The sequence below is a fragment of the Ambystoma mexicanum genome, chromosome 1p (genome assembly GCF_040938575.1).
Source record: "Ambystoma mexicanum isolate Mex_15411 chromosome 1p, UKY_AmexF1_1, whole genome shotgun sequence".
NCBI classification, from domain to species: domain Eukaryota; kingdom Metazoa; phylum Chordata; class Amphibia; order Caudata; family Ambystomatidae; genus Ambystoma; species Ambystoma mexicanum.
Genome location: NC_090921.1, coordinates 576,790,705 through 576,806,900, shown reverse-complemented (window position 1 = coordinate 576,806,900; position 16,196 = coordinate 576,790,705). Strand labels below are relative to the sequence as shown.

The 16,196-nt window shown below is 45.5% G+C and overlaps 1 protein-coding gene across 3 annotated transcripts in view; it reads right to left on the bottom strand.

Annotated features, from left to right (window-relative positions):
* Positions 1 to 16,196, bottom strand: part of DOT1L (DOT1 like histone lysine methyltransferase) — a 1,510,259-nt gene that overhangs the window by 393,539 nt on the left and 1,100,524 nt on the right. For all 3 annotated transcript variants that reach the window (XM_069649513.1, XM_069649515.1, XM_069649514.1), the window contains one exon: positions 1,058 to 1,668. In XM_069649513.1, the coding sequence (XP_069505614.1) occupies positions 1,058 to 1,668 (611 nt within the window). The remainder of the gene's footprint in view (positions 1 to 1,057; positions 1,669 to 16,196) is intronic.

Below are 16,196 nucleotides of genomic sequence, written 5' to 3'. Positions count from 1 at the left end.
GCCTACCGTCCCACGTTCCCATAGGTGTCCCGATGAAAACATTACCTCACATGTGTGGGTGCACCTACCTGGGCGCCAAGGGGAAAGCCTAAAAGACACCTACCCCCAAGTCTGTTCTGACACCTGAATTTCACACTTTTTCCAGACTGGCACACCATACAGATATGGGCCTAGGGTGTCCAAGCCACCAAGGAAAACTCGGAACACCATGCATTTCTGAAAAAAGGACACCCGTGGGAATGCACAGAGTTCTGATTTGCGCGAAGCGGCCCAGAATGTATTACCCACAATCCCTGACAAAGTGTGATATTGGGGGGGGGGGGGGGGGGGAACACAATTTACACTGTCGGGGATTCCATTCGAAATAGATTTCATATAAATGTAGTAGTTTAAGTGTTTCTTTGATCTACTTTACTAACTTGGTTCAGTGCACTTGCTCACATCTTCCTCTTAAGATAAGCCTGACTGCTCTGCCACGCTACCATGGTTCCACGAGTATTACAGACTTATACTAAGAGTTGGGGACCTTTATACCATTGGGATAGTTTTATGAAGTCTTACCTGCTGTAAATATATTGCGTATTGGTCTTATGTTGTCTTCAGCATTGTGCCTCAGAGAATACTGTAATCATCGATTTGATAGAAATGTTCTGTACAAAATACACTCCAAACAATCTTTATAATAATAGGTGCTACTGTTTGATTAGGGACTGTAGTATATAAAGCTAAAGAGGAGTTGAGTGTACCTTCTTTTTAAAATCAATCCACAGCAAATAGATTTTTGGATAAAATGAATGAAAAGAATGGACTCAAAGGATGGAGTGCTCTTGCCACTCAATTTGGGAGTACAACTACAATTGTCAATATTGAAACTATGACATGGATTACTTTAGGCATTGGGGAATAGTTTTTGCTATAAGACAACTTATCCAACTGCATGGGATTTGCAGAAGTGTTGCACCCTCATACCACCATAAGCGAGATCACATAAAAGTAACAGACAACTTTTTGAAAACCTGAATCTACAGATAGCCCCATATATACAAAGTTAATTTACCATGCAGCTGATGTTTAAAGGTGACCCAGAGGAATGTGTTGAGAGGATGCCGATTGTCAAAGACTTGCGCTTGGGTGACACCCCCTGGTTGATATTTCCTGTAGATAATCTTTTCCGCCTCCCCCTTTTCTTTCCTTCTTGCACCACTGCAGGGCTGCAGTCCATCCGGATTGTTGCAGTCAAGGGGCTGTGCTTGTTAGAAGGCGATCGCTGGGCACTGCTTGCTGAAAGGGTATAGACCATGCGTCTTTTAGCATCACTCTCATAATTGGAGAGCCCAGTGTCGACTTGAAAGTCCCCCTTTGCACCATCTGAGCAGGTCCTTACAGCATCAGTGTATTGCATTGAGCCCATCAAACCTATGTGGGCACCGTAAAACCTCGGGCTTGCCGAGTGCTGGTGGGCTGGAGAGCTTTGTGTAGAGCTCTGCGACTGCATCATCTGCGATGAAGGATGCTGAGGAGTGGAGCTGCAGGACCCTGAGGAGTTGAAAATGGATCCTGAATTTGAAGATTCGTCCACTGATGCCAAGTCAAAGTTATTATTTAGATGGGATGGGGAGTTCGAAGCTGTTCCGTTGACAGACAATGAGCCAGAGTAATATGAAAAACCTGTAAAAGAGGATTGCATTTGCTTATCAGGAGGCATCGAACAGACAATAAGACTTCAATACCATAACAGTTGACTCCTCAACAATAATTTAAAAGTGTGTCTTGATCACGTCTCTTCGTGCAACACTCTGTTATGTGCTCCACTATTCTCGAAATTCAGATCAGCATCATCAACTATCATACATGGCTTTATTATAGTATAAAATAAAGACCTCTATATGCTGAAGGTTGGAAAAACACATTTGTATTATTTGGATCAAGTTTAAAAATAAACAGCTTTCATGAACAGTTTAATGTCCTCAACTGCATACAATTCTTCCCCTGTGGTTGGCCTTCCTCGTTATGATACAAATAAAAACGAAGTCAGAGGTTGAATGATGACCTAGGCATGACCGGGTATGGAAACAAAAACAATCCTGAAATGTTGTCAAACCAGCCCCATGTAACACGGAGCACAGAGAGAGCCCCAAGACAAAGCAGGTATGGGGATCAGGATTTGTAACCAAATACAGGGAGCAAAATGTGTACTCACCACTAGCCATTGGCTAGGGATAATTCACTCTGAACAAGTAAGAAATGGTGTGCTGTTGGGAAGTATAGAACTGAAGTGACAACTTTTTTTATGGCCGGCTAGTATATTGTAACTTGAAATTTCGCACTGTGTCGAAACGATTGAAAAAAGGGGTAAAACTGTGCATTTGATACATATACTGAGTGAAAGGTCTTATGCGCAGGTCAAGATCTTCTGTGACAGTGGAGAGCCAGTAAAGAATACATTATTTACTGTTAAGACAGCATCGCTGACATGATTTTGATGGCCAGATGGATTTCTCCTAAGGTTCGTCGGCCCTTGTAGCCACTTTTACTACACATAAGGCACGTTAGGAAAGATTCATCTTTTGACAACATTCCCTCCATAGTTGAATAGACCACCAAACACTTTGTTTTTGACCTGTTCTGACTGTTTACAGTGAATGAAGTCTTCACCAGCAACCCCGCCCCCACCACACTCGCGTTTTGCTCATTTTGTTTTGGGGAAACAGAGCAGCCCTTCAGATTATCAGTACTGGGAAACTAGGTTTCCCTTTTGGTACATTTTTAACAGTGCACACATCATCTTACAGTGCAGTAGGGATACTTTTGTATCTCCCTAGTCTTTTACCCTTGGGATTTTGGTTACTTTTGTATGTGTCTAAAGGAAAGATGGTGGCAGCAATTATATTATTACAATTTGGATGTTATTTCTAGTGTGCACATTTGTGTTAACCGTCTGTCGCTTGTGCCCTAAAATGGCCACGGCACAGCACTTTTTTAGTTTGATGACCTTCCTGCCTTGCCATGTCAGGAAACCCCATAGAAGGTCATGCACTTGCCCGGTAGAGATGCAGTTTGAGGGCTAGTGGTGTGTGCATGTGTGTGTGTATGTATGCACTCGTCTAGTGATGCGAGTGTGCACGCGCCTAGTGATGCGCGTGTGCACTCGGCTAGTGATGCACCTGGCTAGTGATCTGCGTATGTGCGGCTAGATTTTCATATTTATGATAAATCTTCTTGACCTGTGTCAACCCCAGAACTTTTTGCTTGGACTTGGCAATTATTTGACCTTGTACCTAGGTGAGTGGGAATCTCTTTCCCCTCTCACCTAGTCTTTTACACCTTTTATGGGTGATCTTTTTATGTGTCTCCATAGTGTACAATTGAAGTTCTAGTTTCCTATAACTTTGGGCTGACTGTAATATACTATGGCAGTGTTAGGGAGATGTATCATGTTTATGCACCCTCCTCTCTCGCAGTAAGACCCCCAGCATTTTTTGCTGGTCTTCTCGACCTTTTTCTTTATAACCTGAATATGTTGAGCTTTTTTCACTCATTCATTCTCATAGGCTCTCCCTTAACTCTATTCTCTGTGTTTTTCTTTTTCTATGGAGTCTACTTTCCTGCCTTTTAAGGCATCTGTATTGTACTTTTGCAGCATACAGCTCTTTACAGGCATTGTTGCTGGGTACCGATTTGGTTCTCCTTTGAGATTATTACCATATCCATACTTCCTACTGTTCTTAAGGATAGAGAGATACTTTGTCGCTCTCTTAAAACTTTATATTTGGAGAGATTGGCACACACCACGTTATGTGGAGTGCCAATGGGATACTTGGTATCCTTCTCTCTGAACCTGTGCTTTTTAGTCATATATACCACCTTAATGGTTTTTTTTCAATTGTTTCAATCAATATGATCTTTCAAATTTTTATCAGAAATATTACAGATTTGCAAAAAGTAAAAAATTATGCGTAGTAGGTTTTCTAATGACAAATGATAAAATCACTTCCTTAGTTAAATATGATCTAAAATTCATCAAATATTAAGATACAAGTGATCACATAATGCACATTATATAGATATCTACTGTTGTGGAGAATTTTCATTTTAGTGTTTAATTCCTCCCACCTTAAGGACCCACAGCTCTTTAGCTGAACTTTGTGACTTTTCACTTTTAATCCCATGTATTTTCTGTGTTTCTTTTTGGAGTCTGACAAACTCCATATGCATCATCTTTTTACATTGTGAGGCAGAGCACCTTCATTGAAGTGTCACATTGAAATCTTTTGGATTTCTGCTAAGGTTTAAATACCTTCTCTTGGATAAACTACTGTTTCCAAGAGTAGTGAAGTGAAATCAACTTTACTTACATGTTCCTCTTCATAGACCCAGCACACACTATCCTACAATAGAGTGCTGGAGGGGTTACTTAGTATCCCCTTTGTCTATCCTCTCGTGTAACATTTCTAGGTTACCCTTTCTACAATTAATGATTGGTGGCAGTCGTTTACTTTTTCCTACCATTATGTGCTTTTACCGCAGGCTGCGTTGGCAGCTGCAGTATAGCACCCATGGGTGCCCATTTTGTCAAAATGTCCCCAGTCTTTTTTCACCATTTCTTGTTGCAAAGGTCCTTCTTGAGATTTAATCTGCTCGCCAAACCTGGTTTGGTCTCTTTGTTCGTTTTCTGTCTGGCAGGGTTCACTGGTGAAGCCCACCTTTGGGCTCCAGCGTGTCTGGCAGGGCAGGAAGCAAGGGAGGTGCCCGAAACTCCCTGTGCTTAGTCTCCTTGGTTACAGGAATGCACCCAGAAGTGATTGGCCAGCTGGCTGTCCTTGGAGGACAGCCACCCTGCTGTGTGAGTGACACCTAGGCTGCAAATTAATGGAACGACTTGCATAAAAGAGGTCTTTTGCAAGGAAGGCAGAGTCGACCACTGGACGAAGTAACCTAAGAAAAACTGCAAGAGAAGCTTGCTGCACATTCTGGACCCTTGGTTTGCCCATTGAAGCCCTGCTGCAGTGCTGAAGCTCCACTTTCGACATGGACTAGAGAAGCACGGAAAGGACAACTTCTCCCCCTTGGGTTGGTTGGACCAATCTACCCCAAAACGAACTCGACCGAAACCCCTCTCTCTGCTGGCTGTACTTCCATTGCTGCTCCAGGAACCGAGTGCCAGGGGACAGGAACACCAGAATCTAGAGCATCGCCTTTCAGCTGGACCCAAGCGTACCTGTTTGAGAAACTTGTTACCGATTGTTTCCTTCCCTAAAATTTTCCTTTTTTTGCCACAACTTCAGTATTACCATTTTAGTGTGAAAAGTGATAAATGAATGCCCACAATGTCCGAACTATTGAAGTCACCTCAAGGTGTAGTAAAATCTGTGTGCCATCACAAAAGGGTATCTACTTAATTTATTGAACTGAAGGAGTGTATTGTGAAGTGTATCTATTTTTGCCAATTGCTCCTTTTTAAGAAGGCTTATTTTAAAACGGACTGGTCTATTAATAAATAATGATTTAATCAAGAAACCTTGAGTATAAGTGTTATTTGAATACTTGCCACTGTGAAACTATTTTACAACCCTACAGCTCACATTGACCCCTCTTGAGATAAGCCTGGCTGCTCAGTCACTCTACCAACTTGTGTAGTACAGACTTCTACCAAAGGTTGGGTTACCTATTGCCAAGAGGACAAGGCTGGTGTAGGCTCCCACAGGGTTACTTCATACAATCTTGCCTAACATCTACTAATTTCACTTAAAATAATAAGAAGCAGGAGACTAGGAATTTTATTTGCGACTTCTCCAATCGCATTTTATTTTTTTATTGTTCTTTTTGTAGTTTACAGGAAACCTTGAACAAAAAACGAAGTATCGAAAATACATACAATTTATAACAAATGGACATAAAAACATTCGTTTTCAATTGATCTAAAATGATATTCAAAAGATTATTCAAAGCCAAAACTAAAGAAACATTAGTTCCCCACATTAACCTACACCAAAACACATTCAGGATTCTTCAGAATTGACACCACTTTTGCCCTTAAAACATGACAACCTAGAAGTAACAAAATGCGGACATGCAGTGAGTGTTTCAAAGTCTCTATTTTATCTGTATTTCCACAAAAGCTGCAATTAAAAATTTGACTACCAACGGGTCTTTCCAGTGCTTAGTTCTTTCCCTCGAGTGGAGCGGATTTAATCTAAAGCGCATATAGTTGGCACATATCTTGTCACAGGGAAAACGTTACAAGTACTGTGGAATACATTCTCTTGCATGGATGAAATGTGAATATTCCTTGTATGTAACGTAGGTTCCGATGCCGTTGACAGTCTCAGCTCTGTTAGACCTAAATGAACACCTTTTTACTACTGGTCGCTGTATTAACTCTAGCTCGGACACCCTAATTGAAAGTAATATCCCATGCATCCACAATCTGAAGGAATCTACTGAGATGATTTATTGGTCCTTCATAGCTTCAGGTCCTCGTGAAGTGAGTACTCAAGAGGATCAAGGATTTTCTTATATGTCGATAGTTGTTTCCACAGACAACGAGCCATCATAGAGGACAGGCATAATTCATGTCTAAATACTGTGTTTGGTATAGCCAAAGATAGACACAAAACCTCCTTCCACAACTTGACTTGTATGATATTACGTCCCCCAGACCGTGAATACAAATATCTAGGCCGTAAAGAAGCATCAGTTCTCTCTCACTCAGATAGAAACGGTAAATTGGTAAAATAGAAAATGTACATTGTCTAGACAGCAAACATTTCATTTGAGGAGCCAATTTTCTCGCCTTAGCGTAGAGAGTAGATTGCCACACTTCCACAGTAGGCTTATAGGTGAGATTACAGTCCAAATAGGTCACAGACAGTACCTGTTCCACTCTTTCAGGACCCATCGCCCAGTGCCTAACCTTCAATTTGGAGCCCTTCAAAAAAACGATTACCTTGCATTTAGATGCATTAGGAGAAAGGTTTTTGGCTAATGCATATTCAAAGAAAAGATTCATTATGCGCTGGAGGCCCATAGCTGTTCTATCAAAAAGTATGACGTTATCGGCAAAGGCTAACCAGTCAAGCTTAATGCTGCCCAGCAATGCCGATGAAATAGAGGGCCCCTGCCACAGACCCTCCAAATAACTTACAGAAAGATTAAATAATATCAGGGCTAAAGAACATCCCTGTTTGAGGCCCACATACGATTTAAGAGCCCTCGACAGCAACCCCTCTGATCAGGCGTATTCGCAATGTCTATCTGTACGAAGAAGAGCAAAGAGTTGTACCAACTTTCTAGGGACAGTCATACACAAATGTTTTGACCACAGCTTAGATCGAACCACACAGTCGAAAGCACTGGACATATCCAGAGAAGCCAAATATACCACCTCTACTTGAGCATGGTGGATGTTATGAAGTAAATGGGCCATGATGGTGGCATTAAGGGAGGTGCCCAATTTCTGCCTAAAATCTACTCAGAAGGTTGGACAGTTTGATAAACTGATTGAGGTCCCTCAGAAGCAGTATGGCAAGGACTTTGGTAGTAGAATCAATAAGTGCTATCAGCCTGTAGTAGCGAGGGTCCTGAGCATCACCCTTTTCAAAAATTGGGATGTAATTGATGGGCTCAGGAGACGGGGATAACATGGGTCAGATAAATTTGACTGAACATGAGTTTCAGAAGCCCTGACTAGATCTGCAGAACATAATTCCAGAACAAACAGACAAATTACGTCGAGGCATGGAGCACGAGATGTCTTAAGTCTACCAAAGGCGCACATTAAATTGACTACATCCCAAAGACAAGAACCTACACTGACAGGGCCCATATTGAGGTCATGGGTATCTTTGTAGCTTTCCGGTAGCTTTCACAGTATTTATTTTTTTTTAGAAGGCCCTGGTCTAAAAAATCATTACTTCTGTGGTTAGAAATATTTCTTTGCCAGCATACAACCTGCTCCATATTGCATCAGGTTCAGATACTTGACCTAGATTAAAAAACGGGCCAAGAATTTTGTGTGAATGTCAATCAAGGCAGAGCATTCAACTAATATATGCCTCAGTGTGTGCACTACATCAAGTTTCTTACACAAACCACTTATGTCTATTGAGGAAGAAGGAATCAGGGAACGGGCTAACATGATTTCCCTTGTTGGTAATAGTTCAAGTGTAATTAAAGAAATTGACCGCAATAGTAAGGGCAAGGATATAGCACCAAATATTTGGGTAATTTGCCCAAAGCTTTACCTTCTACTGAGAAAGTAGTATGGAGACGATAGCTTCTTGTTTTATCCAATGTTTCTATCCAGTCCATTTCACAAAAACACTTTTTCACCCATTCTGGATTACAATCATAATCTTGCAAATTTCAACCCGATTTCACAAGAGTACATTTCACAGTTTCATCCATGAGATACAACAATTTGAAGTCCCGTTATTCAAGACACCATACAGATTTTCATACATTGTTCTGTGCTTGGAAGAGGCTATTTTACCATACAATTACAAGGCACGCCAGTGGAACCAGGCATGCAGCGATTGAAGCGTTGGGTAAGATTTTCATAGTAATGATACATTTTCCTGACCCGTGTCAACCCCAGAACTTTTTGATTTTATAGGGTGGATTATTTTTCCATATATCTGAGTGAGAACCTTTTTCTACAATCACAGAATATTTTACTCATTTTATGGGTGTCATTTTTAAGACTCTCCATAGTGTCTTTTAAAAGTTATCCTCTTTGACAACATTTTGGCAATACGTGCCTATTGTTGATGGGTTGCCCTAGAGGCTCCACTTTAACTTTATCTGACTAACCTTGTGGGAACTACACTGCCCAAGGGTAGAAAGGATCTTCTTTGGATCCCTTTTACAATTTATTAGGTAAGTCCAGCACTCCCCGACCTTATGTGGAGTGCTGGGGAGACAGAGTATCCCCTTTCTCATTTTAAATGTAACATTTATGTTACAGGAACAAACTTAACTTTAATGTCTGGTGGCAGTGAACCTTTTTATCAATACAGTGCACCTTCACCACAGGCTGTTTCCACAGCCCTGGTAAAGCCACCCATGGCTGCTCATTATACCCAAAATGGCCCCTATCTTGTTTTTACGCCATTTTAGTGTTACTCGTCCTTTCTTGTTCCGTCCAATGACATCCAGGGTGGGAAATCCCTTTGTTTGATTTGTATCTTCAGCGGGAGTCCTGTGGACACCCCGCCCAGGCTCCAGAGTGTCTGTGAAGGCAGGAAGCGAGGAAGGAGTCCAGAAACTCTGCAGCCTTTTGTCTTCCAGGCTGAGTGTGAAATTGGGAGGCTGGCTGTCCTCAAAGGTTCCCTCCTCCCCCCACACTCCCTGGACACTCTAACTCTAAAGTAAAGTCCTTACTTGTTCTAACCGTCATACTTAGGAACCTATCCTGACCTGCCTGTTGGACACTAGACCCTAGTGACCCGCCCACCGCACCCACGCTCCTCCTTCTGCCACTGAGAACACTCATGCTACAAGAATAAGGGAAAGATTTGTAAGGATTGGACCTTTTGCATAGATAAGAGAATAAGTGTTTAAAACTAACTTACTTGAAAAAGAAGTTGATTGCCAACTCTGAGAGTGAACAGTTACAAATATTATCACTTAGAAATGTTCTGCCGTTCTGAAAAGTATAAGTAACATCTTTCTTTACTTAGAAACTGTTTGCCATTCTAACAGAAAGCAGATGTAAGGTTATATTACTCACCTGTGATTTGGTTGTGCCTCTTCCCAAAAGTAATGCTGTTGGTTTCACTTCACTACTCATGTTATCATAAATGTAGAAGTGTCCTCCAACTGGGACTCGCTTCCCCGGACTTGCTGTTAGCCTGTCCAGAATAAGAAACAAGTTACTTACCTATCTATAGCTGTTCTCCAGCATGGGACTGGCATGGATTCACATGCTCATGAATATTCCCTGTCAGGCTGGGAATCCTCCCTAAAGAGAAAATCAGTTTGTTTAATTTCTGAACCGTCTTCTCCCAACAACCAATCACTGAGCTCTGCGTCATGCTGCCCCCCTCCCCCAATGACTGCCCTTCACCTAAGCCCCTCCTCTGGCAGTCATCTTCAGATTTGGTAGCACGTAAAGTGGCAGTAGGACCAAGAGAAGAGCCGCAGAGGGGCAGGCAGGAGGGTTCGCATGTGAATCCATTCCAGACCCATGTTGGAGAGAAACAGTTCCTTCTCCAGCATGGGGTCGGGCATGGATTCACATCTTACCTCCTCACCATGCTCACCTTCAAGCAAACAGTTTGCACATCATTGCTTGGCCGACTCTGGACTCCTCCCTGGAATCCGCAGTAGAATCTCGTGAAGGTGTCTGTGTCGACCTCCACGTGGCAGCCCTGCAGATGTCCAGCGGGGGCACACCAGACAGGAACACTGTAGTTGCAGCAATCGCTCTGGTCGAATGGGCTCTCGGACGGCCAGGCAATGGTCGGTTTGCCAACCTGTGACAATGGGTGTTGCAGCCGGAGAGCCACCTGGAAAATGGAAGCCTTGGAGGGGGCCTTCCCATGGTTCACAGGACCGAAGTTCACAAAAAGTTGCAACGTCTTCCGGAAACACTTTGTGCGGTCCACATAGAACTACAGCACTCTAGCTACGTCCAGCGAGTGCAAAGTCCTTTCAGCCAGTGACGAAGCCGTCGGAAAAAACACAAGTAACACCAAGGGCTTGTTTAGATGAAAGTCCGACGGCACCTTGGGCATGAAGGAGGGTGCGTCCTGAGCATCACCCTTGTCTCGTGAAAAGTCAAGTAAGGTGGCTTACAGGTCAGAGCCTGAACTCGCCCACCCGTCGTGCAGAGATGATGGCCACAAGGAACACAGTCTTCCACGACAAGAACTTCAGTGGAACCGTCTGCATAGGTTCGAATGGAGGGCCCATGAGTCTAGTCAGCACCACAATGTGTTCCAACGCCAGGGGTGGAGCCTTCAATGGCGGGAACAAATGGAACAGTAATTTGACAAACTCCTTAACCAGACGGTGTGACTGTTAGGGAGAATTCTCAAAAATGTGCCAATTCCTCCCACCTTAGAGCCCTCCAGCTCTTTTGCTAAACTTTGGGACTTTGAACTTTTCAATTCAATGTGTTGTCTGTGTTTTTTCTTTTTGGTTATGGAGTCTAACCAACTCCATAGGCGGCATCTTTTACAATTGTGTCACAAAGCACCTTTAGTGCAGTGCCACAGGGAACTCTCAGATTTCCCAGGTTTAAATACCTTCTCTGGGATCAACTGTTTCCCAGAACAGTGGAGTGAAATTGACTTCACTTAGCCCTGTACATTTCTAGACCAAGCACACACTATCTTACAATAGGGTGCTGGAGGGGTTACTTAGTATCCCCTATGTCTAGTTACTCATGTAACAGTCAAATGTTACCCTTTCCTCTCAGAATGGCTGGTGGCAGTGGTTTTACAATGAACTACAATGAACTACCATGATTTAACCCGACCGTGAACTGTTCGCAGCTCCGGTAACGGTAAATCGCGGGAGCCATGTTATTCAAGATGGCGCCTGAGCCTCCTTTGTTAAAACTGGTCCCGGTCGTCTTTTTTCACCATTTCTTTGTGGAAATGTCCGAGCGCCAAACCAGGTTTGGTCTGTTTTTTCATTCGCCTTTGGCAGGCTTCAGGAGTGAAACCCGCCTCTGGCTCCAGAGTGTCTGGGATAGGCAGGAAGTGAGGAAGGAGCCCGAAACTCCCTATTCTTAATCTCCTAGGAGACCCAAATGCACTCTGAGGATTGGCTGGCTGACTGTCCAGCAAGGACAGCAACCCTGCTGGGTGAGTGGCAGCTAGGCTGGAATGAATGTGAGAGAACTGAATAAAAGAGTCGACCACTTGATGAAGGAAACGAAGAAGAGCTTGAAGAGGACGGCTGCTGCAACTCCTGGACCAATGGTTTGCCCGGTGAATCCCTGCTGCAGGTCCGAATAGCAAAGTTTGCATCGACAGAGAAGCCCTGCAAAGGATGACTTCTCCGATTGAGATGGTAGGACCAATCAACTCCCAAGTAAGCCACCTGGACACCCATCTCAGAGCTGGTTACATTTCTTCAGAGTTGCTGCAGGAAACCGTAGAGCCAGGGAGAGGGACACCAGATTGTGTGCATTGCTTGTAAGCTGGCCTAAGGCTTTTGGAAGATCCTCCGGACTCCCACGAAGCAGGACTGAGTGCGGGACCTCAGATGTGAGATATGAGGAAAGTCCATCTTGACAGCCAGAAACTGTGTTTATTGCTATTAGCTGAAATGCAAAGGAGATGAAACGCAAAACAGCTACTGAAATTAAAGTTTGGCGGTTGCCAGCTTTGACGGTGCCACTACAGTGTAGGATTCCCCAACATCCTTCCTCTTGTCCCCACGACTGAGGCCCAGACCAGCGAGAACTGCAGCACTGTACAGGAACAGAAGTCTCCAGCTGCATCTTTTTCTTCTTTACTAAGCTACTGAAAACTAGCCTAAGAGAACTTACTTCTTGCTGTGGAAGTGCTTGTAACTTCTGCAACTCACATCTAATAAGCTTGTGGCCCTACATTTGATTCTTCTGTTTACCAAAGACTCCTAAGAACTTGTGCAAAGCCTTTTCTGTTTACTTACCTGAATTGCTGCATCCTATACAAAGGCTTTGGCTTAGCCTATTGAATTGAATGACTCTTCTAAGTGCCATCTAAAAGTATTTGCCCTTCTTATGAATATTTGTAAATTCTTGTGTTCTAATAACCTTTGACTTTTACTTACTTTTTCAAGAGTATTCTGTATACCAACAGTAAGGAATTAATGTCCCCAGCACCCTTGTTACTGAAGTCATCTGTGGGTGTGGGATGTGTCTGTGGGCCATCCCAAAAGGGCGTTGTCTGATCCAGAAACTCAGAGTGTACAGTATTGAAGTATATTTGTGTGTTAATATTCTATTGCTCCCTTCTGAAGACGGCTTTATAACTGACTGAAATTATTAATTGTTTATGCAAGAAACCTTGAGTTTAAGAGTTTATTTGAATACCTGTAACTGTGAATATTTGTAACTCCACTACAGCTCACATTTCCCCTTGAGATAGGCCTGGCTGCTCAACACGCTATCAAAACTGTAATACAAGCTTATACCAAAGGTTGGGTTTCCTATACCTGTAGTCATAGTTGTTTGTAGTGTTCTCAGAGGGTACTGCATTCAAACTTTGCCTAACACTGACCATAATGACAACCGTCCCAGAGATCTGGTGTAGCGGGAGATAGCCGCCATATGAACTTTGATGGAGGCATGGGCCAGTCCTGCTTTGGCCAACAGCAGCAAATATGGTAGTTCCTGCGGAGCCGTGGCACGTAGAGGGTCGATCCTCTTCCATTTATGTCCGTAGCATTATAGAGTAGACGATGCCCTGGCAAGCACCTCCTTGCAGTCCACTGGGAGATCGTAGCCCCCGAACTCTAACGTTGCAGGAGCCAGACCTTTAGGTTCAGCAATCCTGGGTTGTCGTGCAGAATTGTGCCTCCTTCCCTGGCGAGAAGATATGCGACCACTGGAAGCTTGACTGGAGGGAACACCGACATGCTGAGAAGGTCCAGGTACCAGATAAGCCTCAGCCATGGCGGTGTGACAAGTATCATCTTGCACCGGGACCGTCTGAGTTGATTGATGAGTCGAAGCAACGGCGGGAACGCATACAGAAATAGGCCGTCCCAGGGTAATTAGAATGCGTCCCCCATCCTCCCCGGCTGGGGAAACCTGCTAGTGAACCTCCGGCACTTGGTGTTTGTCGCTGTCACAAACCGATCGATCTGGGGATTGCCCCATCTGCAGAACAGGAGATCCACTTGGTTCGGCCGAAGTTCCCATGCGCGGCACCAGCGTAGCTTCCCGCTGAGAGTCGGCAATGGTGTTCTTTACTGCTGCCCAATGGAATGCGAACATCCCCTCGGCGACGGCCCAGTGCCACAGGTCCTGCGCCTCCCCGGAGAGCGCTGGGCATCTGGTGCCCCCCTGCTTCCGGATCTTGGTGGTATTGTCCATGAAGACCTGCACCACCTTGCTCTTGAGGGACGGAAGGAAGGACGTGAGGGCCCAAAACACTGCTCAAAGCTACAGCACATTGATGTGCAACGACTTCTCCTCCGGCAGCCACAGGCCTCTGGTGTTGAGACTTCCGGTGTGCGCCCCCTCATCTTTCCTGGGAGGCGTCCGTCGTGACCGTCTGCTGGTACCGCAGGGTCTGGAAATCCGTTCCTCTGGACAGATGAGAGGGAACTCCCCCCACCACCTTATCGCTAGATGGAAGCCCTCGTCGAGTGTGATCTTGTCCTGGAAGCTTCCTGACACTTGTATCCAATGGTCGTCGAACTCCTGCAATGGACGCATCCGTAGCCTGCAGAGCCAAATGAGATAGATGCATGACGACATCATGCCGAGTAGAGACTTGATGGTCCTCACCGTGGCGATCTTCAGTGCTAACAGCCGTTGCACTTTCCCCAAGATGGCCGCGATCCATTCTTTCGACCGTGACGCCAGGCACGACACCATGTTGAGGCGGGATCCCACAAACAGCGCGTCCTGCGATGGAGTCAAGCAGGACTTTGCATAGCTCACCAAGAACCCCAGATCCGGCAGTAGGCGGACAGTCCTCGCCATGTGGTCGGCAGTGAAGTCCTTTGAACTGGCCTGGACTAGCCAGTCATCCAAGTAAGGGTAGATGTGGATCCCTTGCAGTCGCAGATGAGCCACCACCAGCGCCAGGCACTTGGTGAAGACCCTTGGTGCCAACCTCAGTCTGAAGGGAAGGGCCTTGAACTGGTAATGCTTCCCCTGAACCACGAAGCGCAGAAACCTGCGGTGTCCCTGGTGGATTGGGATGTGGAAATACGCATCATCCAAGTCCAGCAACGACAGAAAGTCTCCCTCTTCGTGTTGCCCGAGCATGTGCTGAAGAGTGACCATGCAGAACTTTTGGAACCAGATGAATTTGTTCAGTCGTCTGAGGTCGAGAATGGGCCTCCAGCCCCCAGTCTTTCACCAGGAAGTACCTCGAGTACACTCGAGCCCTGGAGCCTCTTTGGGACGAGCTCTCTTGCTCCTTTTTTGAGCATGGCCCAAACCTCCACCAGCAGCACCCAACGGTCGGTGGAGATGGTCTTCCACAAGCTGACGAAGATCACAAGCCGGCCTCCCACCGGGGTGCATGGGTGGGGGCCCGATGCCATGGCCGGTTCAATCCTGCTTGGCTGTCGAAGGGCCGCCATGGGGCCCCAGTCGACGAAACCGTTGTCGTCCTCCGAAAGCCTTGGAACAGCCTCTGTTTCCTGGGCAGAGGAGCAGGAGGGCTGGCGGTAGGAAGCAGAGCTACCATCAAAACTTTTGGACGATGCTTGGGACTTGCCTACTGAGGGCCGAAAGGATGGCTGCCGCTGTTGAAGACTGCCCAGAGTAAGTGCCGTCTCGGTGTCCGCCTTAATGGCCTATAGAGACTAATCTACGGCCTTCCTGAAGAGGTTGTCTCCATCAAAGGGCATGTCTAAAACCCTCATCTGCACATCCTGATGGAAGTTGGTGGCCTTGAGCCAACCACGACGATGAAGGCAAACCGTGTTGCCCATCTGGTGGAACCCCGCGCCACCACTTTGCCTTCCTGCAGAATTTCCAACGCTTCCTACCCCTTGTCATCAGGGAGGAAGTCCAGGATGGGAGCAATCTTGAACCATAGCTCCTGGTCGTATCGCGCTACGAATGAGGGTGTTGGCAGTCTTGATGGTAGTAGCCACAGAGTAGGTAACCTGTCGTCCCATGGCATCTAATTTCTTCCCCTCGCTGTCCGGAGGGGTAGACGCCACCGAGTAAGAAGCGCCCGACGACTACTTCTCGGCCGCAGCCGATACCACAGTCCGGCGATGGTTGGGCCCACAAGCACTTGGGCGCAGAGTCAAGCTCCCTGTACTACTTCTACACGCGATCCCTCTACGCCGGGGCCGTAGAAGGGTTCTTCATGAGGGAGAAGCCTTTGTCCCAGATGTCATCCTGGAGTGGGACCGAGAGGATGTCTTTCTCTTCGCAGGGCTGGTACAAGAAGCCCTCCTTCTCATCAGGAGCGAGCTGGAAGAGCTCAGAATCTCTGGAGATCATAGAGTGAAACGAATACCGATTTCGTCCGGCGGAGAGGACCTGGGATGAGCAGACAGGAGGT